This window comes from Vicia villosa, unplaced genomic scaffold (assembly GCF_029867415.1).
Source record: "Vicia villosa cultivar HV-30 ecotype Madison, WI unplaced genomic scaffold, Vvil1.0 ctg.000253F_1_1, whole genome shotgun sequence".
In the NCBI taxonomy this organism is placed as follows: Eukaryota; Viridiplantae; Streptophyta; class Magnoliopsida; order Fabales; family Fabaceae; genus Vicia; species Vicia villosa.
In genome coordinates, this window is record NW_026705106.1 from 368044 (window position 1) to 391068 (window position 23025).

Here is a 23025-nt window from a genome sequence, read left to right on the forward strand (position 1 = left end):
TAATCACGAGGTGGCTATTCACGAGGAGCAGTCTTTAGCCAACAAAATTCAGCGCTTTATTCCCACAAATGACCTTGGAAAGTGCACGTTGGACCAAGCATTGGAGGATACTGCAGCAAGTCATACACTAATTGGGTCGGAGCAGATTTCATCTTTTGGGCCGTTAAGCCCTATCAGGCCCAAAAAGAAAAAACATGTGGAACAGATTTATGAAAATCTGAAAATTCCTTTTGCCCCTTCGTATTATTCGGCCTTGCTCCATTCTCAGGTTAACAATACCCATATCGCCTTAAATCCATCACCGGCACGGCAGTTATCTGAAGGGACATCCATGGGAGATTCAAGAGACTCAATTCTATGTTGTGCCTCAATTACAGACTCGGGAGTAGTTCAAGGAAACAAAAGAATTTGGAGATCTCTTGAAGGTTTGCCCAAAAAGGTGTGGAGATCCATTAAAGAATTGGGGGTGGAAGGTGAGGAGGATGATGAGGTTTTTGAAGGGATAGTTCGTGATATTGAAGCCAGAGAGCGCCAATGTTTCGAAGCTAGTAAGGTGGAGAAAAACGATGGCTCATGAATTGTGTGACTTTCAACATCAGAGGGGGTGGTAATCTGGTAAAACGAAAGCGGATTGGCCAGATTCTGAAAAGAGCAATGGTGGACATATGTTTCATCCAAGAAACCAAGATAAAGAAGATGGAGGAGAGTATAATTAACAGCTTGTGGGGGTGGGAGGCTTGTGAATGGTCTGCACTAGATTCTGAAGGTCATTCAGGTGGATTGGTCACGATCTGGAGGAAGGGAGCTATCAACACTCACTCTAGCTTCAGAGCAAAAGGACTGCTGGGCATTAATGCATCGTGGAAAGGTACCAACTGCTACTTTGTTAATGTTTACTCCTCGTGAAATATTAGTGAAAAGAGAATTTTATGGAATAAATTGTTAGAATGGAAACACACATTCCCTAAAGGAGAGTGGATAGTGGGTGGAGATTTCAATGCTATTAAGGTAGAGGCTGAGAGAATTGGGAGAGGGCAGACAAATAGCGTAGAAATGGAAGAATTCTCAAGATTCATAGAATTATTGGAAGTTATTGATGTACCTGTAATAGGGGATAAGTTCACTTGGATAAGTTCTAATGGCAAGGCAAAGAGTAGGTTAGACAGATTCCTAGTGTCGGATGGCATCATCAATTTGTGGAATATTGTAGCTCAGGTGACTGGAAATCGTGACATCTCTGATCATAGGCCAGTGTGGGTAAAAGCTTGTAATCAGGATTGGGGAGCTAAGCCTTTTAAGGTATTTAATTGCTGGTATGACCATCCTGATTTTGAGAACTTTGTGAAGATGGAATGGAGCTCATACAATTGCAAGGGCACTAGTTCTTTTGTCTTGAAAGAAAAAATAAAACACATCAGGGAAAGAATGAGATGGTGGAACCACAAGGTTTTTGGTTGGCTAGACTTAACAATTGAGGAAGATGTGGTTGAGCTTAACAAGTTGGAAGAGGAAAACATGTACAACATACTTCAGGTGGATGCAGAGATCCAAAACAAAAGGAAGGAAGTACAACACAGCATCTGGAAGAATTTGCATTATAAGGAGAGTGTGCTTAAGCAGAAGGCTAGGGTAAGATGGATAAAGGAAGGAGACAATAATTCCAAGTACTTTCATGCTATGCTAAGATCTAGAACCAGAAGGAATCATATAGCTTCACTTCAAACTGCACAAGGGATTGTGGAGGGAGTTGAGGAAATAAAAGAAGCAACAAAGGAACACTTTAAGGAGAGATTTAAAGGGATGGGAAGACCTAGGCCATCACTGAGAAGGCTAGAGTTTAGAAGATTACTGAGGGATGATAATGAACTATTGGAAGAGGAGTTTACAATAGAAGAAATCAAGGAAGTGGTATTTAATTGTGAAGGTGATAGAAGTCCTGGGCCAGATGGATTGAACTTAGCTTTCATTAAGAAATTCTGGGATGTGGTGGGAGAAGACATAGTACAATGTGTTATGGACTTTTACAATAAAGCTACATTACCAAGGGCTATGACAGCCTCTTTTATTGCATTAATTCCCAAGATCGAGCATCCTCAAGGATTGGAGGATTACAGGCCTATATGCTTAATTGGATGCATCTACAAAATCATATCCAAACTATTGGCAGCCAGATTGAGTAAAGTGTTGGGGAGTTTAATTTCTAAGTCACAAACAGCTTTTGTACCAGGAAGACAGATCCTATATGGTGTGGTGGTGGCAAATGAAATAATTGACTTGGCAAAAAGAAGGAAGGAGAGTTGCTTGATGCTCAAAGTAGATTTTGCAAAGGCCTATGATTATGTTGATTGGGGCTACCTCAAAGAGATGCTATGGAAAATGGGGTTTGGCAAACGATGGATGCAGTGGATGGAGGCAACTGTCTTCAATAGTAACATGTCTGTCCTACTGAATGGTAGTCCAACAGGTGAATTTTCAGCTCAAAGGGGGTTGAGGCAAGGTGATCCACTCTCACCATTTCTATTTACAATAGTAGCTGAAGGCTTGGCAGGGATGGTGAGGAAAGCAGTTGAAATAGGGATGTTGAGAGGTTTTCAAGTCAGTGATAGGAGTTCTTATGAGCTCCTGCAATTTGCTGATGACACTGTGCTAGTTGGAGAAGCTTCATGGAATAATTTGTGGACCTTCAAGGTAATATTGAGAGGTTTTGAGATGGTATCTGGGCTTTGTGTCAACATGTGGAAAAGTAAGCTCTTTGGTGTAGAAGTAGACCAGCATTTCTTCCAATCAGCAGGTCAATTTTTGTGCTGTAAATTAGGTAACACTCCTTTCAAGTTCCTTGGTGCTACTGTGGGTGGGAATCCTCGAAGCTGTAATTTCTGGAAGCCAATAGTTGAGAGCATCAGAACCAAGCTCTCTCCCTGGATTGGCAGACTGTTATCAATTGGTGGCAGGGTGACTCTGATTAATTCAGTAATCACCAACCTACCTGTGTATCAAATTTCTATGTATAAAATGCCTATGCAGGTGATTGAAGACATAGTGAAGCTGCAGAGAAACTTTCTATGGCACGGTTCTGATGTGAAGAAGGGAGTGGAATGGATCAGCTGGCACACAATATGTAAGAAGAAAGAAGATGGAGGGCTTGGAGTAAAGGATGTGGCAAAGTTCAATGTGGCATTGCTAACAAAATGGATCTGGAGATTCCTAAAGGAAGAAGGTGCAATATGGCAAAGCATTTTGGAGGGAAGGTATGGTCTGTTATATAAGAGATTGTTATTCAATTTGGACATTGAAAATCAATCTTCTGAGTCTATTTGGTGGAGGGATCTGTTGAGGGTGGGGGACAATGCCAGGGCTGGAGGTTTACTAGGCAGTATAACAGTTAGATTGGGTGATGGAGCCAAGACACCATTTTGGCAAAGCAAATGGTTGGGCCAATTTGCATTATTGAGGACATATCCAAATCTGTTCAGGGAGCTTGATAATAAGTACAATAGTGTGCAGGAAATGGGTCTGTGGGATCAAAATAGGTGGGTCTGGAGAATTGTGGGTAATGACTCAACTCTGAGCCAAGTAGCCATGGAGGAATGGCAAGAACTGAGCCAGATCCTCAGAGATGTGGTACCAGTCAGATCTGCAGAGGATTGCTATGTGTGGCCTCTAAATGGATTGGGAGTATACAATGTCAAGGATTTCTATAATCTACTGTCCTCTGATCCAATAGATGGAGTAATGAATGCTAATAGGAAAACTGCCTTGGATATAGTATGGAAATCGTGGCTGCCATCAAAGGTGAGAATTTTCGCTTGGAGGCTATTGAAGGATAGGTTGGCTACTAGAGTTCAATTGGCAAAGAGAGGGATCATTGAAGACAATAATGATGGGTCATGTGCTTTTGGATGTCAAGCACAAGAAGACATTCACCACCTGTTTCTATTATGCCCTGTTGCAGTAGGAGTTTGGAGACAAATATATCAATGGCTTGGAATAAGTATTCAACTCAAACAAGACTGTTGTCAAGACTTCCTGCAGATGGTGGAGAAGCTACAACAATGGTGCTCGTATAGGAGAAGGGGAGTACTTTGGATGACTGTATGTTGGAGTTTGTGGAAACAACGCAATGAGATTGTTTTCAACAATGGTGTCTGCGATGTCGAGGAGATTTTTCATAACGTTAAGATGTATTCTTGGTGGTGGCTAGCGATAGGTTGTAAATCAAAGGTTAATTGCAGTTTTTATGAGTGGACTCATTGTCCATTAGACCATATGTAGGGATGTAGAGAATCCGTTATCATAGTTGGGTTATGTTGTATTGTATAACTTTGTGCACCTTTGGTGCCTTTTATTGAATCCATTGCTTATCAAAAAAAATAATTATTTTTTCATCACAAATTTATAATTTATTTTTTTAACTTACAATTTATTTTTAGACGCTATTTCGAATAGCATTTTAACTTATAAATTAATTAGACTGCTAATTTTATCAAAATACTTCAATTAACTTATCAACCATCAGTTTTAATCATGACTATAAATTATTAGTCATCAGACATCAACCATAATTTATAAACTATCAACTAACTTATGAATCAATGTTATTTTTACCAAATTTAAAGTAAAATATAATGAGAAAATCTAACTCTATAATGAAAAAGATTACGTAGATAAGATAATTAAGTATATATTTGTTAAAATAATGTAACAATGATGAATATTGCTAACTATTGTGTGACAGCTATGTTAACTTCTTCAATTTTTTATTTGTTTCTAATGGGATGACTAATTCAAAAGGAAAATTAATTGAATGATAGAGGCATATATCATCATGATAAAGGCAAATCAAAATGGTTTTGCAAATGCAAAGACATTTTCTTTGCTCCTATAACCGTGTGGAAGTTTCTACCCTCCATCCCAAACTCTCAAACTTTTCTACTTCCACTATGTCCCACATACTCCATCTCTTGTCTTTACACCTAAGACTTATATATACACTTGTAGATACATTATATATATTCAAATACACTTGAAAAGTTTTTAAGAGTAAAAAGAAACATCAATTCAATTCAACTATTTCAATGGTAGATATCCCACCTGGTTTTCGTTTCTTCCCAACTGAAGAAGAGCTTGTTAGCTTTTACCTAAAGAACAAACTTCAAGGAGAAAGAAATGCTTTTGGTAGGGTTATTCCTGTCATTGACATCAATGGCGTAGAACCATGGAATCTCCCTCGTAAGTTTTTCACTGTTCAAACCCTAAATCTTCTCAGTAGTATTCTCTCTGTATCAACAACTTGTTTACATTAATACATAAATATAAATAAATACAGCGATAAGAAATTAAAGTTGCATCAGCGGTTTAAATTCATTTAACTCAACTAACACGTATATCAGTTAAACAATTTCGTCCGCCTAACTATCTTCTTATTGCAATGTATTTTACATTTTTGCAGCTCTTGCGGGAGAGCTATGCCGTGAAGATAAAGAGCAATGGTTTTTCTTTTCGCCGGGGCAAGAGAGAGAAGCAAGAGGAGGGAGGCCTAATAGAACAACTGGTTGTGGTTACTGGAAGGCAACAGGTTCTCCTGGTTATGTTTATTCTTCTGATAATAAGGTTATTGGAGTGAAGAAAACAATGGTGTTCTATAGAGGAAAAGCTCCTAGTGGAAGGAAAACTAAATGGAAGATGAATGAATACAGAGCCATTCAATTGTGTAACCAATCCAATACTGCCACACCTCAGGTATATTGCATCATTCTATCGTCATCATATGTAATAATACATATATAAAAAAAATTGATTTTTAAATCAAGAAATATTTAATAATTTTATTTATTTTTATTATTTAATTCAAATTCAAATTTATTAGTTTATTAACCGGATGATTTTGATGTGTATAGTTAAGGCGAGAATTCAGCGTGTGTCGAGTATATGTGATATCAGGAAGTTTTAGATCATTTGACAGACGTCCATTAGAGAATGAAAGACATGATCGATTTCAAGTTAACCAGATCGATCAAAATTCATTTGTTGCCACGTGTACTAATCAAAATGCAAAAATGGATCATGCATCAAGTTCATTTGAAATTTCTCAATTAGGAGGATTCCAAAGTGTTTGTCTTCCAGAGGTTGGAGGAGGTTCAAATAGCAGTAATTGGAATGTAAATAACAATGGTGATAATGGGGATGAGGTTCAACTCCAAGAACCATTATGGGAATGGGAATGGGAACATTTTAGTTGGACTTAATTCTAGGTCAAGCAGACCCGTCAAGTATACGTGGCTAATTCAGATCCTTAAATACCAACCAGCCTGCAAGGTATAAACAGTAGATTACTTCTAATTGTAATTCTTTCATTTTTTTTCTTTCTAATTTTCATTGATTAAATATATTTTTGATTTCTTGAATATATCAAATTTTATTTCTATTTCTATTTATGATTGAATTTTTAGAATGACATGTAATTGTTAAGATCTAAAAATATCATTAACTTAAAATTTAACAATTTAGTTTTTATCAAAATAATTTAGTCTAATTTAAAATTAAAGTATGAGTGATTAAAGTCTCACATTGCTTACGAATGGGTGTAATGTTGGATATATAAGAGAGATGACTCATTTACCTAAGACCTTAAGGTTTTGGGTTGAGATGTGGTTTCTCGCTCTCTTGAGATCCTGAAGCATTAGTCCCGTTGGTGCTCTCGACTCTCCCGAATTCTCCAACAATGGTATCAGAGCCATGGTTCGGCTTGGTGGGGGAGTGGAAGCTGGATCCGGTGTAGGATCCTGTTATAGGATGTGGGGAACTCACACTTGTGGTGGAGAATGTTGAGTGAAAGTGTGAGTGTCTAAAGTCCCACATTGCCTATGAATGAGTGTAATGTTGGATATATAAGAGAGATGACCCATTTACCTAACACCTTAAGGTTTTGGGTAGAGATGTGGTGTCTTCCTCTCTTGTGGTCCTAGAACATTTGTTTCATTGGTGCTCCCGACTCTCCCAGACTTCCTAACAAAAACTCATTTTAAAATTTTTTTAGAAATTAAAATTGATACATTTAGAATGATTAAAAATATTCTTAACCCTATGCCTAATCCAATTATTTAATAGCGAGCATAAATTTTATTTGGTGTTTTTTATACAAAAGAAAATTGATATAAATAAATTGAGTTAAATAAATATAAACTACCGGTTTAGGATTCAATTCATGTAGCATCATTATTTATATTTACGTATTAATATAAATGAGTGGTTAATATTTATTAAAAAAATTTATTATAAAAAATTGATATAATGTTAGCACGAACGTACAATGTTTGGGAGGTACACAGTGTTTTTGTAGGGAAGACAATGCATTTCTAAGTTTTAGAAAAATAATGTACTTTAGGAAAAATGAGTGAGTTTCTTTGACACCTTTAAAAGATGTTTTCACTCTATTTTTGGTACAAAACTATCAGAAGTGAAATTCTAATGAGAGAAACTTAGAAAGACAAAGGGAGAGATCCTTAGGGTTTATTTTTCAAAAAACTAAAATATTTTTTAAGGTATCTAAGAAAATTAGAGAACACTTCTAAAAATTTTGGATTTGTGCAATACATATATTGAGTAGAGAATTGATTAAGAAACATTTGAATAGAAAATATGCAATGTTCTTATTTTTTTTATAACTCATCTTGTAATCTCTTGTAAGAACTCGTGAAGTACGGTGAATCATAGAACTTTTCTTTGTTATAGTATATGTATATCGATTTGATTGAATTGGGTAAATAAATATTGTGTATTCGCCACTTTATTTTACTCTTCTTCATTTTGATTTTTTATGCTAATTGGCATATTGAAATTTTTTAGAGACTATTTATTTTAGTTATCATTGTTCTTTGTCTCATCCATTTTTATTCTTAGTATGTTTAAACATTTGATGTTTTAATTTCACGACATGTTGCACCCACCGTAGGCCAAAAGGGTTAATTTTATAGGTGAACACCATGGGTTCTAAATGGGATATTGGAAATTTTCTGAGGATAACAATTTTAAGTTGTGGAAAGTGAAATGAAAACAATCATATTTCAAAAAAAATATGTAAGAGCATTGAAAAGTGATGCACTAATTTCTCTAGGCTTAAAACAAGCAAAGAGGACCAAGATGGCAGATGAGACCAAAGTGTCATTATTTTGTACCTTAGAGATAAATTTCTTAGGGAAGTCACCAAGGAGATTCCTGTGGCATAGATGTGGGTTAAGGTTGAATCATTGTATATGACCAAATCATTGACTCATATGTTATGTCTAAAACAACAACTCTGTTTTTTTTATTAGTAGATAACAAATTCATTGTAGCGTAATTGACATAATTTAACAAGATCATTGACGACTTGCAAAATATTATGGCAAAAAATTATAATGACGATAAGGATTTACTCTTGGTGAACTCGATATTTAGATTTTTGAGCATTTTAAGAATACATTTCTTTATGGCAAGGAAGATATTATCGCTTTGGAGGAGATCCAATGACTATAATAACTAAGGAATTAACCAAGATTAAAAAGTTAAAGGTAAGCGATAGTGGAGAAGACTTAAGTGTTCCAAGAAAGAAAAAAAATGAGAGTATAGGAAACCAAACGGGAAATAAATAAAAGTCAAATTCTAAGGATTTTGATGATTAAAAGTTAAATTCTTCATTTGTCACAAAATTTGTCACTTCGATAAAGATTGTTTTGAGATGAGGCAGGGGTGATTCTACTCAGCTTGTGATTTCCTCCTATAAGTATTGTTATAAAAGTGATGGTGCACTAATAGTGATGAGTTTGGAGACAACAAAGAGATGGATCAAAGAATTAGGATTCTCATATCAGATGTTCTAAAGGAATGAATACTTAGATTTTGGAGTTGAAATAAAGTGGATTCTAAGGACTCGTTAATAATTAGGCTTGGAAAGTTCATAGTATTGGTAAGATTATACTTAAAATGTTTGGTGTCTGTGAGTTCCTTCTTCGTGATACGACGCATGTTGTCGAGATTAAGCAAAATTTGTTGTTTATAAGCATGTTTGATGAACATGGAGCGTTGAAAATTTTGCATGATGCATTGATTATGGCTAAAGAGTCTAAAATATGCGGGTTGTATATTTTAGATGGTTACATTTTTATTGGCCAGACAACATAATTTAGTCAAGTATTTCATGACAAAACTAAGCTATGGCATATGATATTAAAGTATGTTAGTAAAAGAACTTCGATTGAGCTAGCAAAACAAGGTTTGCTAGGAAGTTAGAAATTGAACAAAGTAGAGTTTTATGATTACTGCAAATCATGAAAACAATACATGGTGAAAAGTTTGAGAGTGGTATACATATGTCTACTAGACCGTTTGAGTATGTTTACTTAAATCTATGAGATTTAAAAATGGTGGAAACTCATGGGAGTGGTTTATATTTCCTCACTATTATCAAGCTTTTTCTAAAAGAGTATGAGTCTACATTTTGAAAAATAAAAGTGGAATCCTTGAAAGGTTTGAAGAATGACATACTTTAATAAAAAAATTAGTTTGGAACAAAAATGAATGTGCTAAGAATTGGCAATGAAATTTGTTTTAGAGAAGTTTAATGAGTTTTTTAAGAAACAGAGTATAAAGATGCATACAACTGTTGGTGGCACACCTTAACAAAATGGTCTAGTTGAACACATGAATAGTATAATTTTAGAGAGGGTAGGTTCATATTGCTGGGTTCTAGGTTACCAAATATTTTATAGAGTGAAGTTATTGCTACGGGGCCTTATTTGATCAATAGATATTCATTCACACGAATAAACTTCCATACATCTATGGAGGTTTGGAGTAGAAAATTAGTAGACTACTCTAATTTTTCATTCACAACCATTCTAACCAAAAACAATGTGCAAACCACTAAGGTGGATCATAAATCACTATATTAATCAAACGTTTTACCACAAATGTGACTCGTTCCCCCAAGTCCAAAATATCTATCTGCCTTTGGTTGGCTTTGTGATCAACACATTTTTATACTAATTATTCAATTGTATATTTGGTAAGGAATTTATAGACATATTTTGGCATCTTAAATAACCTTTAATTAATTTTGATGATAAAAATGAGAATAATTATCTTGCTCGTATGTATGTTTAAGTGTGCAGACCTTAATATATATAAGTAGAAAAAACAAAGGTTTTGATATAAAGCATTTGTCACTAATGCATTTCTGACTTTGATAAAAAATGCCTCTGATGAAAAGCGTGTAAATCAAATCATATTTTAAAGCATCAATTATATATAAAATGATTTCTATGATATCAAACATCTATCAAGTTATTCATATTATGATATCATCAATTTTCAAATGTTTCAAGATCGTTTGTTTCCAAGCTTCAAGATAATTGTTTGTTTCTTATTCACTCTAGTTTGATTTTGTAAAATACTATCAAAGAGAAAATACAATAAAATAAAGAACATTAGTTTAAGGCGCAAAAAAGATAAGGTTGAGGAATCATTTTCATATAGAAGCCATTAGCACGAAGTCATATAAGTCATGACATGAAATATAGGAATCATACTAGAAATTATTAAATATTGTATATTATCGGCAACAACATGGTTTCAAAAAAGTACTAGAAATAGATTACCCTTACTGCTCATTTTTCTAATTTATGAGAAATAAATATCATAGAGAAACATTTGAGAAAATCATTTAGAGAAACCAAGTGAACATTTTTGTTAACTTTTGATTTTTACATTGACGTTCAAAATTTAAAACCAAAATCTTACAATCATCTTTAGTGAGCTCTTTGATTGATTACTTTACTTTAGGAAAAGAAGAACAGAAAAATTGATAATTAGTCTTATAAAATGGTCTGCAACTTCCAAACCGGATATACCGTCTCTAGCACTACTATGCGGAAGTAACTACTTCAATAACGCTAAAAACCAAAATGAAACCTCATTGGGGAAGAACACGTCGACCGACAAGGCATGCTCCAAAATTCTCTACAAAATTGTAAATAGGCAGCGGAAAGAACTTTGAATCTAAAGCACCTGTCAAAATAAAAATCAAAAAAGTAATATTTGTCTTTGTTATTAACAACCAAAACTTGATCACATGTCCGAGTTGTCAAGACAGACCTTGGGATTCTTACACCACATGACTAAATTATCTGATATTGTATTTGACTTTATTTTAAACCACTTTCATGCCAATATTTTTCCCTCTCTACCATTTCTTCAATTTGGATATCCTCATTTCGAAAAAGACTTTAGCTTCTTATATTTTCAAATGCTCCTGGCGCAAGTGGCCCAAATAATAGCTAACTTCATTTATGACTTTCTTCCTCTACCTATCAACCTTTCGAACTTAATCAGGTGCTTCCATCCGACTTTATGAAAAGCTGAAACTACTTGAATCCTATTACAAAAGGAACTTCATACACCTACAAAAATCGAGTACTTAAAAAAAGGTGAGAAACCGACTTCTCACTCCTGCACACCCTACCTACCCTTGTTCTAACATTCCCCTCATAGCTAAGTTATCTTTCGTAGAAATTCTATTTTGTAGCATTCTCCAAACAAAAAATGACACTTTTGAGGGGATTACCTTTTTCCAAACCTTAGTCCAAGGATGACTAGAAATTAGTTGATCAATCGACACCAAAATTTCATAAGTCTCTTTTAGAGAATATTCGTTTGATGTGGCACACTCCCATATCTCCAAACTACAAATATCCTTCCATCAATTTGAGATTTCTAATAGCCCCAAATTTTAAACCTTAATATCCAACCCATATTTGTTAACCAAAGGCATCATACCAAATACCCCTCATATCATTACTTTCCACTCGTATTTTCTTAGTAATGCGATGTTGAACATCCTTAAATTTCCAATATCTAAGCCCCCTATATCGACCTACACACCTTCCATTTAACTCAATTAATTTTTTTCTTCCCGATTATTCCAATAAAGTTTTAATTTTTGTAAAAAAATGCTGATTTTTTTATATCTCATATTACACGACAAAATTAAATGGATAGTCCTAACCAATAAGGAGTAAACAACATCACATGTGTTGTCCATACTCTCTCTCTCTCTCTCTCTCTCTCTCTCTCTCTCTATCAACCTGTCCCACCAAATTTTTATAAGTCTCTTTTAGCGAATATTCGTTTGATGTGGCAGACTCCTATATCTCAAAACTACAAAATATACTTCCATCAATTTGAGATTTCTGGTAGCCCCAACTTTTGAGCCTCAATATCCAACCCAATTTTAATAACCAAGACATCATACCAAATACCCCTAATATCATTCTTTACTTTTCATTCCCATTTTCCTAGTAATGTGATGTTGAACATCCTTAAGTTTCTAATCTCTAAACCCCCTATTTCTATCGACCTACCCACCTTCCATTTAACTCAGTTAATTTTTAAGTTACTTTATTGTAACATGTTGGTCCTTTGAATTTCTTTGTAACAATTTGATCTCTTAAATTATTTTGTTGAATTATGATCTAACTTTATATTTTTTGGATGCTATTTTATGTATTTAGGATGTTAATATATGCATTTTGTTGCAAATTTATGTATTTTGGGTTATTGGTTTAAAAAAATTGAAAAAAAAAGGATAAAAAAATTAATTGTTCACACATTTGTTAACTTCGATCAAGTTGTTAATAAAAACTTAAAAGACCAATTTATTACACTAAAATAATTTAAAAGACTCTTGATATAATTTTGCATAATTTTTGAAAATCTCTTACTACACCCGTTGGGATTCTTAGGCATCATGTGTGCTTCCAAATTTGTCCATCTGCTTTCATAAATGTACATCCAGAAGCGTCTTTTTTTACATTTACGTAAAAACCTTTCGTAGATGAATATACAGAAAACTTCCTTAAGTATATCTATGAAATAAACCAGATACAGAATACCAGAAAAATAACATTTGTAACGATAAAAACAACATTCATAGATTAAAATCGACATTACATCGATAATTTCAACAGCAAATTAAACATTACATTTCAATAGTCTGGTGGATGCTTGGACATCTTTAAGATTTGCTCGACCATTCTTTGCACTGTAGCTACGAACTCGAGCGAGATTTTCTCTTTGAAACCAAAATACGTTTGCCAAATTGCCAAAACATCTGCTCGGTTCTTGAGCTCAAAGTTGTTGTAAACGATGTTCCCTCTATTATCAAATAAATGTGAACGATACTTGAGCTTCACAACCTCTCATTTGTCACTGTAAGATAGGCGGTAGTGAATTCCGTCAAATATAACATCGAGCGAGGTGTACTCGTTGAGTTTGAATGGCTGCCCGGGTGTTCTACTATCGGAGTAGGAGACACTTGTGACATACCAATGGACATTGTACTCATATTAGACATTTTTGTGTTTGTGTGAAATACAATATTAGAAACCCCAAATTTATAGAAAACTTAAGTGAATATGGACCATCCATTTTCTGTCACAAAATGTTCCGTATGTATATCCACGGAAGCAACTCATATATTTTGGTTCCGTAGTTATATCTACGGAAAATACCCATATTTTGCAAATTTTGATCCTTCCGTAGATACATCTACGAAAATTTCCCTGTTAGTTTATTTAGCAGAACAAAATTATAATGCAGTCCATAATACACTTTGAAACTACAAAACACATCAAAAGAACTATCATCGTTTAAATCTATTGGTGGTTCCAATTTTGACTTTTCCTTATTCGCTTCCTTCTCAATGTTGTTTAATCTTTATAATTTGTGCATCCTATCAACAAAAATATCCAGTCATGTCTCGGCATATTCAGAATGATGAAGCGCCAATTCCGGTGACGTAGGTAGTATGGGGCATCCCGGTTTCAAGTAAACTTGCACAAAATGACTCGATTTTAAAAGTCATCCAATACACATGATACGATCATTTGGATTTGTAGGTGCTGCAGTGTGGAGGAGGAAAAATGTTACCGAAAAACCATAACGCGTCAAGTTAATGCATAACCTATCATACGCACATGCAATAAGATGTCCCATTTCCAGGAATTTCATCCATTTTTGACATCAGTGCTTAAGCGCCCAACCAAGGACCAAGAGCTTCGTTAACCGCTTCAAATTTAACTTCGTCACCATATAACCGTGTGTACGAATCTTTATGCGTCTTCAACTCTTGGATAAGTTTATGAAGAACAAGCGTATGGCTATCCTCTCTATTACCAAGCAACACCGAGACGGCCCGGTAACCGCAATTACCGTCTCCTGCAACATTGACGATCTGCTCAATGTATTTGTGCATAAAAAACTGACATTTTATCGCTGAATGGAATTTTCGGTGGAATAGGCATCTCTTCGATAATTGGAATTTTCGACGGAATAGGTGTCGGAGGCGGTTTGCTTATGCGAGCTTCTTTCTTTGAACTTGTTTGAGATTTTTGAGATTTTGGAGTCAGTGAATTGTGAAAAAGTTTATCGGCATGTTCACAATACGAAGGAGCCCGAGTAGTCGAGTTGTCATTAGGTGTAGGCTTCAATTTCTTTGGTGCATCATTTGTCTTAATCGATTGAGAAGGCAGTTTCATATCGGTTGTTTCAGGATATCCAATCTTTCGCAATTGTTCTTTGATATGGAGTTTCATGTTGTCATCGGCTTTCAAAAACCTATCTTGTATCGGTTCCAATTCATAAGTAACAGAGATATTCGATTATTCGCCTTCGATGCAACCATCATCATCAAAACTAAGTCTTTTCCAATGAGGGTTAACTTCGTCCATTCTTATTGCCTCACCTAGTTTCATCTTTTTAGCAATAACAAGAGACCATAGGTTTTAGAAATAGTACAACCACACTTTGCGCTATCAGAACCTACAACTTCGCCTTGTTTGGCCTCGTGAAAAATATAGTTAAACCTGGCCCGAGACACATTGCCAATCAATTGAGAATAAAGTATGTTGTCCTTAAATTGATGTTCCAACACCGTAATGCTCCGACCAAATGTGGTTTGTATCTCATTGTGTTGGTTTTTAATCATGAGATTTACACAATCCAAATCTTGACACAAGTCACCTTTTCTATTAACCAACAATCTTTCAGACTAGCATGTGCCAACTTAACTCTGTTGGTGGTTGTATTCCAAAGATGTCGTACATTATCAGTCCACGCACAAATAACCTTCTCCTTCACCTTATCAAGAATAGTGCTTTCAACATATTTTAATAAATCAGGATATTTTTCACACATTTTCCGAAATTGAATGACGGAATCAAGATATAATTCTTTTGTCCAAGAATTTACAATACGACTCCATACATCCATTATTTGTTCAACAATCACACCAGGCTTCATTAATTTTCCATCTTCGATCTCTACTTGTTTCTTCCCTGCCGCGGGTTTAACCTTACTTCTCACATTACATGTTATATGATATCGACAAAGTAACTCATTAGAAGAAGGAAATACCTTTGCCATCACATTCATCAACACGGTATCACGGTTCGTAACAATCGCCTTAGGCATCTCGACTTGTTCCTTCAAAAGTGACCGACACACCTCTAATGCCCACCTAAGATTGTCCTTTTTTCACACTCCAAAAAAGCAAAATCAACAGCGTATGTCTTCTCGGTGGATGTAACACCTAAGATTATACTTGTTGGTCTTGTAGGTAGAATCGAGAAGGAGCACTATCGGGAATATGTTAAACAACTTTATCGAATTCAGATGAGTCCAAAAAATATCTCGGACCGTAACCCCATTATCGCAGGTTCTGTAATGCGACACGTATTTGTTACCATCCAACAACTTCAATAGTTGTTGCATCTCACTTCTATCTCCCCTAACCACCTTATTATTGCGGTACCAGATGTTATACACTTACTTTATATATGATACGTTGTCGGGTTCCTTCCGTTTCAATGTGCCAAATATATTTTTCGGTTGGACAAGATTCAAGGACATGTCACTTGTAACACCCCGATATCCGCTGCACGCATCAACCGTGTCGGATATGGTCAATTGGTAGCAGGAATTGCTATGAATATGTACTTAACCCCTAGGTACATGGTTCGATTCCTGCGGGAGGCAAAAACAATATTTCCTGGGCAGCCGATAAGCGGACCTAGGGGGGATTATTGATTAAGCTGGTAACATGCTCGGTTGGCCGACACGGTTGATGCGTGCAGCGGATATCGAGGTGTTACATCACTAATAAATGTCTTCTCTTTCCGATTGAGCCGACATACACTAGGATAACCTTGTAATTTTGCACACAAGTCATGGTTATGCAAGCCACAAATAACACTAAATTTCCACTTCTTGCTAGCTAACATCTAACCACAAATTTTAAATGGACACTCGCATTTTCTAGTACTCGTGTCGCTCTTTTAAACTTCCTTAGAGGAGGATGATATTTCCCGCTTCTTTCGTAGATGTACATACGGAATACTCCCTGAACTGAATTAGTTTGCCACTTTCCCCAACGTTCACTAGTTTAAAATACTTTCATAGATACACCTACGGAAAAATTCAACTTTTAGCAAAAAAAAAATGCTTCCGAATATGCATCTACGAAAATAGATGACATATTTAAAGTTTCGCCAGATACATAAGAGAATCAAGAGGTGAAATGAGATATTCTCTAATTTTTTTCTTTTGGACTATTCCAATAAAATTTTAAATATAATTTTGATTTTTGAAAAAAAAATGTTGATTTTTTTATATCTCATCTTACACGAGAAAAGAAAAAGGAAATCCCGAACCAATAACGAGTAAACAGCAATCACGTGCGTTGTCCATATTCCCTCTCTATCAACCAGTCCCACCAATACAGCGAGATCCCCTTTGACACACCGGTCTGTAGCCCACTCTCAGAATCGCAAACCAACCCATAAAATAAAATAAAAAATAAAAAAACTTCGATTTCAACGTGTTTGTTTTGAACGCACAGTTTAATCCGATTCCGGTTTCCATGGAAACAATCTCAAAGATCTAGCTTCTAGCAGACGACGCAGTTTTTAGCCGATGGCGATCCTCTATGCTTTGGTTGCCAGAGGCACGGTGGTTTTGGCGGAGTTCAGTGCCGTCACCGGCAACACAGGCGCCGTCGCTCGTCGCTTACTCGAGAAGCTTCCAACCGAATCGGATTCCAGACTTTGCTTCTCTCAAGATAGATATATCTTTCACATACTCCGATCCGATGGCCTCGCGTTCCTTTGTATGGCCAACGACACCTTCGGAAGTGAGTAGTCGCCGTTCATTTGTTTTCTTGATTTATTGTTTTTGACCTAATCGCTGCAATATCCAATTCTTTAGTTTGAATTCCTTTTTAGGAAGAGTAATTTTGCTTGGCTGAGTTCTTTGGTTAATTTCTTTTGTTTAAACTTCTAATGATTATACAATTGTTGTAAATTGAAAATCAACTGTGTGTTGGTGAGTTGAAATGAAAAAAAGGTGCGATTGAAGTCTGCATCATTGTTTATGTGTTGTTAGTTCATCTATTAGGAGATTCAATTGTATTGCGGAGAGGTTTCTTGAAGGTTGTTTCTGGCTTCCGTTGAGTGTTTGGGACTGATATCGTGCTTGATAGTGATAGTGGTATGACTTTCTCCATTGATAATGCAAATTATGCAACCGCGTTTGAAGCTGAGGCTTCCTTAAATTGGCATATTGCGTACATTATGTGGCACCATGTCTGATGCGGCCACTGCTTTTGAATGACGCTTTTCCATTAAGGAAATTGTCGTGAGCGGAGTATGTGAACCATCGATAACTATAGGAACTGGACTCTCCAGACACTGCAGACTGAGCTTTGGGCTTATATTAAACTCTTTCACCTTTTAGGCTTGGAACTCGAGGGAATGTAGACCATCCTTATATTTCAGACCGATTCTTTAGCTTTACCTTTTAGGCTTAGAGCTAGGGGATGTAGACCAACCTAGATATACCTAACCGAGCATGTGGCATGCAAAGACATATTTATAACATATGTATCTGTCTTAATAATACTTTTATATCTGTCTCCTCTAATTAATACTACCTAAACTTAAGGCAATAGATTGCGTGAACCTCATCCAAAATATTGATGAGACCATGAGAATACAGATTACACACTGGGTGAGCATGATCCATAATATTTTATCTTGAGTATTGGTAATATTTAGCTAGAACTGTTATCATGTGAGTTTTCAACACATGTTCCAAACTAGATTCTCTTTGTGCAAAATGTTATGATGCCCAATACCCTACCAAACCTAGACATGACTTAAACTGATTCTTGAGTTAGAAACTGTTGAAGAAGATTGTCCCATAATTGTTCAATTAAATGTCTATACGACACTGCATTTTGATATGTGGTATTGCACAACTTCAGCTTCTGAAATTAGAGGAAGTCCTGTTGTTGGGTAGTCAAACAGAATAGTTAATTACAACAAGGTTTCCAAACCCAGGAAGAAGCCTAGTGCCATCTCCCATATGCAAGTATCTTACTGCATCAAAGCAGGTTTCATTGAGAAGTTGTATAAGAATTCTAGTTGTCCTCCAACGGAAAAATGTTGGCATTATTTCCAAGTTTTTTGAAACAAAAACCCACCCTTAATTTGAACAGTTTGCTTCTTTCACTGTGAGAAAATTAAGGGCCAGTTTGATTATTGTTTTTCTGAAACAATTTTTTTGGTTAAAAAAAAACCAAAATATCCATTTGATCATTTGATGCCTACTTTTTAGCTAAACAAATTGGAATTCCTTTCCATATTTTGTTGTCAGGTTATAAGTTGATAACCTGTTTTATTAGTTTATATTTTCTTTCACTTGTTTCGAATAATTCTTAACTCACTTCAAACCATGACCACCATATCTGGAAGAGTCCTCAAACTATTATAAATTTATTCTCTAAATAAAACTCATCTAACAGATGTTTTTTGGTATTTGTATTATGTGAAATATTCTATAAAACACAAATAGATCAGGCAAGCTCTTAGGTTTTCATTGTTTGCCTTTCTTGGGTAATCCTGGTTGAGCCTGTTTAGCAAGTCAAATATGTAGCAAATCATCTATTACTTGTTGCATAAGTGTCATTCCAGCTAATTCATAATAAAAGATTTGCTATAACATTCATATAATGCTTTATGTTGACTCTTGAGATCTAAATACCTTTTGAGCTACGCATCTCACTTTCAACAAGGTCATTTTTATTCCAATGATGGAATTAGCTATAATTATTCCTAGACTCTGTCAACTAGTAGTAATATTATGCTTGTTTTTGGTAGGTAGATCTATAACTTCATTTGAGGCTCCACTCCACCTATCTATAAACTATTATCAGAGAAGACATGCTTTGTTTTTTTTTTTTCTTAATTGACTACATAATTATTACCTTCAATTTAATCTTGTCCAAGTTGTTAGGAATTTTCCTTTCTTTTTTGTTTGTGAAAACCAATCAGTTCAAAAATTGATTTATAGGATTAGTGTATTTATCTTTGCATGAACATGGACTAACGGTCATTAGCAAATTTGTAGTCGATGAGTTATGAAGCAAGAACTTACTGTTCTGTCCCATTCTTTGTTACTGTTTTCATATGCTTACTATGTCCCATTTTTTATTTATCCAGGGAGAATCCCTTTCTCATACTTGGAAGATATCCAAATGAGGTTTATGAAGAACTACAGCAGAGTTGCCAATTATGCACCAGCTTATGCAATGAATGACGAGTTTTCAAGGGTTTTGCATCAGCAAATGGAGTTTTTTTCTAGTAATTCCAGTGCCGATACCCTCAATCGTGTGAGGAGTGAAGTTGGCGAGGCAAGTAATTCCAAAGAAATCTTTATCCCTCATTCTGTCTTTTGATGTATCCCCGCCCCATCATTTTATTTATTTAGTACAAATTTAGAAAATGAGAACATAAGCTAATCAAGGTTAATGATATGATAGGGAAAGTTGTGCTCTTGCTAGTTTAATATGAAACTCTATTTTCTCTTGTTAAATCTACCATATTCCTTGGTATGCACTGCGAGCGACAGCCAAAGTGGTATAACTGATAAAAAGCATCACTCATCCCATGGAGTTATACCTATAGCCAATAATATTTACTAGCGAAGTTGTCTCCCGTTTTTCTTTCTGAAAATCATCATATGTCGATTATTTTGCAGCTAGCTTCTGAAGAGCGTATGAGATTTTAAGTTGTTCTGATGCTGTAAATGTCACTTAAGTTGTTAATGTTTGTCATGCATATGGTAAGGCTGTTTAAGTCCTATGACATAGTTGATAACATTAGAATTTTCACTCTATCATTCAGATACACACTATCATGGTGGATAATATTGAGAAAATATTGGAGAGAGGTGACCGGATTGAACTTCTAGTTGACAAGACAGCAACAATGCAAGACAGTTCATTTCACTTTAGGAAGCAATCCAAGCGCCTTCGAAGAGCTCTTTGGATGAAAAATTTCAAACTCTTGTGAGTGAAATTTCTTTCCTTAATATAAGGAATATATATTTGAAAAGTATAAATTATTGATCTGGAGTATCAAAAGTTCTTTGGATTTATTTTTTTGCATTTTTGTCCTATCCTTGCTTTGACTGTATAAATTTTGATATATAACAGGGCGTTATTGACGGGCTTGATTGTATTAGTCCTTTACTTAATAATTGCTGCGTGCTGCGGTGGCATTACTCTATCATCCTGCAGATCCTAATTGTCTCTCCTTCTGGTTCATATATTTTCTGAGCTCTGCAATGGTCAAGATTCCTGTCAATATCTACCTTGGAAACTTCAGTATTTCAGATTCTAAATTATGAGCTGAGTGGGAAAATTTGGTAAAGAAACCAGAAACAGTTGCGCACATTTTCTCCCTTTCGTTGTTCTTGGTTCTGTATTATAAGATTACACACGAAAGCCTGCTGTGATGCTGTTTTTGTGATTATAGGACATAATTCTGTAAATGTGGATTTTACTATCTTTTATGATCTAGGTTTACATTGTTGTTGTTTATAAATTATTGCAATTTCCTTGTACACTTTAATGCTTCGTATGTCAGTGGTATTGAAAATTTAGGGTCAACCACCCTGAATGTTTATTTGAGGTTTGAGGATTGATCCTTCACATTTACACAATGCTACTTTAGTACGTTAAGTTGGTAATAAATTGTTTCTAATAGGATTATAAATAAATGTTTTAAGAAAATTTATTATTAAATTATTAAAATTATAAGAAACTATTAAAAAATATTTTGAAATTAATAAGTTAGATAGAAATATCTTAACTTATAGTCACTAAGAGCATCCACATCCATACCACTCAATTTGGTGGTATAAATGGACCCCACTTAATATATTATATTATTTTATAGTTTTTAGTTATTTAATTGATTAAAATACATCTCTCAAATATCCATACCACTTATTTAAAATTTTAAATTGGGTCCCACTAATACTACTATTTACTTCAATTCAATTTGTGATTGGTTAAAAGGAAAAAAGTTTCCCAAAACCTGCCAAAGCCACGGTGCCACAAAAGGCAACGGTGGTTTATTGATAACTGAACCATTGTATTTAAATATTATTATTTTCTGACATTGGGTGGCTTTATATTGTTACGCTACCACCGATATTCATACTCTAAGGGTTAAACTACACCCTTAGCAACATATTATAACTAACTTCTAGAGAGTTGTAGCAACCGTGCCAGCTAACACAACTCTAAGAATCAGAAAGAAAAATTAAGTTTTTTTAACATTTAACTTTTACAACCCTCCCCCAACACACGCTTAAGACTAAGGTGCGTTTAGCATACATTGACCTTGTCTCTAAAATCAATAAACTTAACAGCACGTAGGGGCTTGGCAAAAATACCAACTTTTTGCCAATCACCAGTCACATGAAGAGTTCCAAGCCGCTTGTTCAAGATCTTTTACATAATAAAGAAGAAATCAATTTTATTGTTGCATATATTTAGTGGAGTTGGTTGCATGTCTTTATTGTAATACCCTAAATCTCACACATGAAATATCACATAATTTAATTATAAATATAACCACGTAGGATTGTCACACATAAAAAACACACATCCTATTTCGTAACACGAATTTCAACATAATAGTTTCAAAATTTGTAATTTGGTATTTACACGACGTCCAATTCATCTGAAGCTTACTTGAGATGTTTACACGACATCCAACTTATCTGTCTGGTATCACATATTCATATGATAAGACATTTCATAACCTGTCATCGCACACTCTCATTTTAAAGTATCATCGCAGCGGAATTATCATCAACAATTATGGAAGATAAAGTAAGTAATGACGTTTAGTCTCATCCTTTAACTTTAATAACAAAATATGAGTTGTAATCAATCAACTCAACAACTTAAGAATGCTCAACAACGAAATTAGTCTTATGACTTCAACATAACAAACATAAGGAATAAAACAAGTGATCCCAACCCGATGTTACATAATCAGAGCAAAACGCTACTAAATAAAACGATAAACTAAGAAGCAACTCCATGAGTTGACTTCCACTTACTTCCGCAAGATCTACTCTTGAATATCTGCACGATGTCCATGTAAGACGACATTCAAATTGAAAGGGTGAGGATACAATTCAATAATTAGCGGTGAAAGACAATTGGAGTAGATTAACTAACAATATCACACACCAATTACAACAACATAAACATATCAAGTATTCTCATCCACACAAAATAATCACAATTGTGAGTGCATTTGCCCATTAGATATTTTGAATGATGTCAAAATTAGAAAAACTTTAGTATTTATGTATATTAAACGATATCTCTGAGTCATCATGTGCATTTTAGCATTGGGGATATTATAACGCACCTAGATCATGTTTGAAAAAGATATCATGCATTAAAAAATTAATTACATAGCAATAAAAACCAATTGCAAGCTTCAAAAATCACTTTTTGTTCAAAACTCAAGTGTATGTGTGTTTATCGTGAAAATTAGTAAACAACCGCTAGTCCTCCAAAATAACAAATATCTTGGTTGCTCGCGGGATCGACTAGATTGATCCTAGGAC

General features: G+C 34.9%; 2 protein-coding genes across 2 annotated transcripts; both read left to right on the forward strand.

Moving 5' to 3' along the window:
- Positions 1-4909: 4909 nt before the first annotated feature.
- On the forward strand, positions 4910-6428 carry LOC131625979 (NAC domain-containing protein 90-like). Its single transcript, XM_058896808.1, has 3 exons — positions 4910-5229; positions 5450-5739; positions 5898-6428. The coding sequence occupies exons 1-3, from the start codon at positions 5076-5078 to the stop codon at positions 6243-6245; spliced, it is 792 nt and encodes a 263-aa protein (XP_058752791.1). The 5' UTR covers positions 4910-5075; the 3' UTR covers positions 6246-6428.
- Positions 6429-16787: 10359 nt separating this feature from the next.
- On the forward strand, positions 16788-21066 carry LOC131625989 (vesicle-associated membrane protein 714-like). The gene is made up of 4 exons (XM_058896818.1): positions 16788-17221; positions 19590-19780; positions 20274-20437; positions 20585-21066. Exons 1-4 carry the CDS (start codon positions 17005-17007, stop codon positions 20673-20675), a joined length of 663 nt encoding a protein of 220 aa, XP_058752801.1. The 5' UTR covers positions 16788-17004; the 3' UTR covers positions 20676-21066.
- The last annotated feature ends 1959 nt before the right edge of the window (positions 21067-23025 follow it).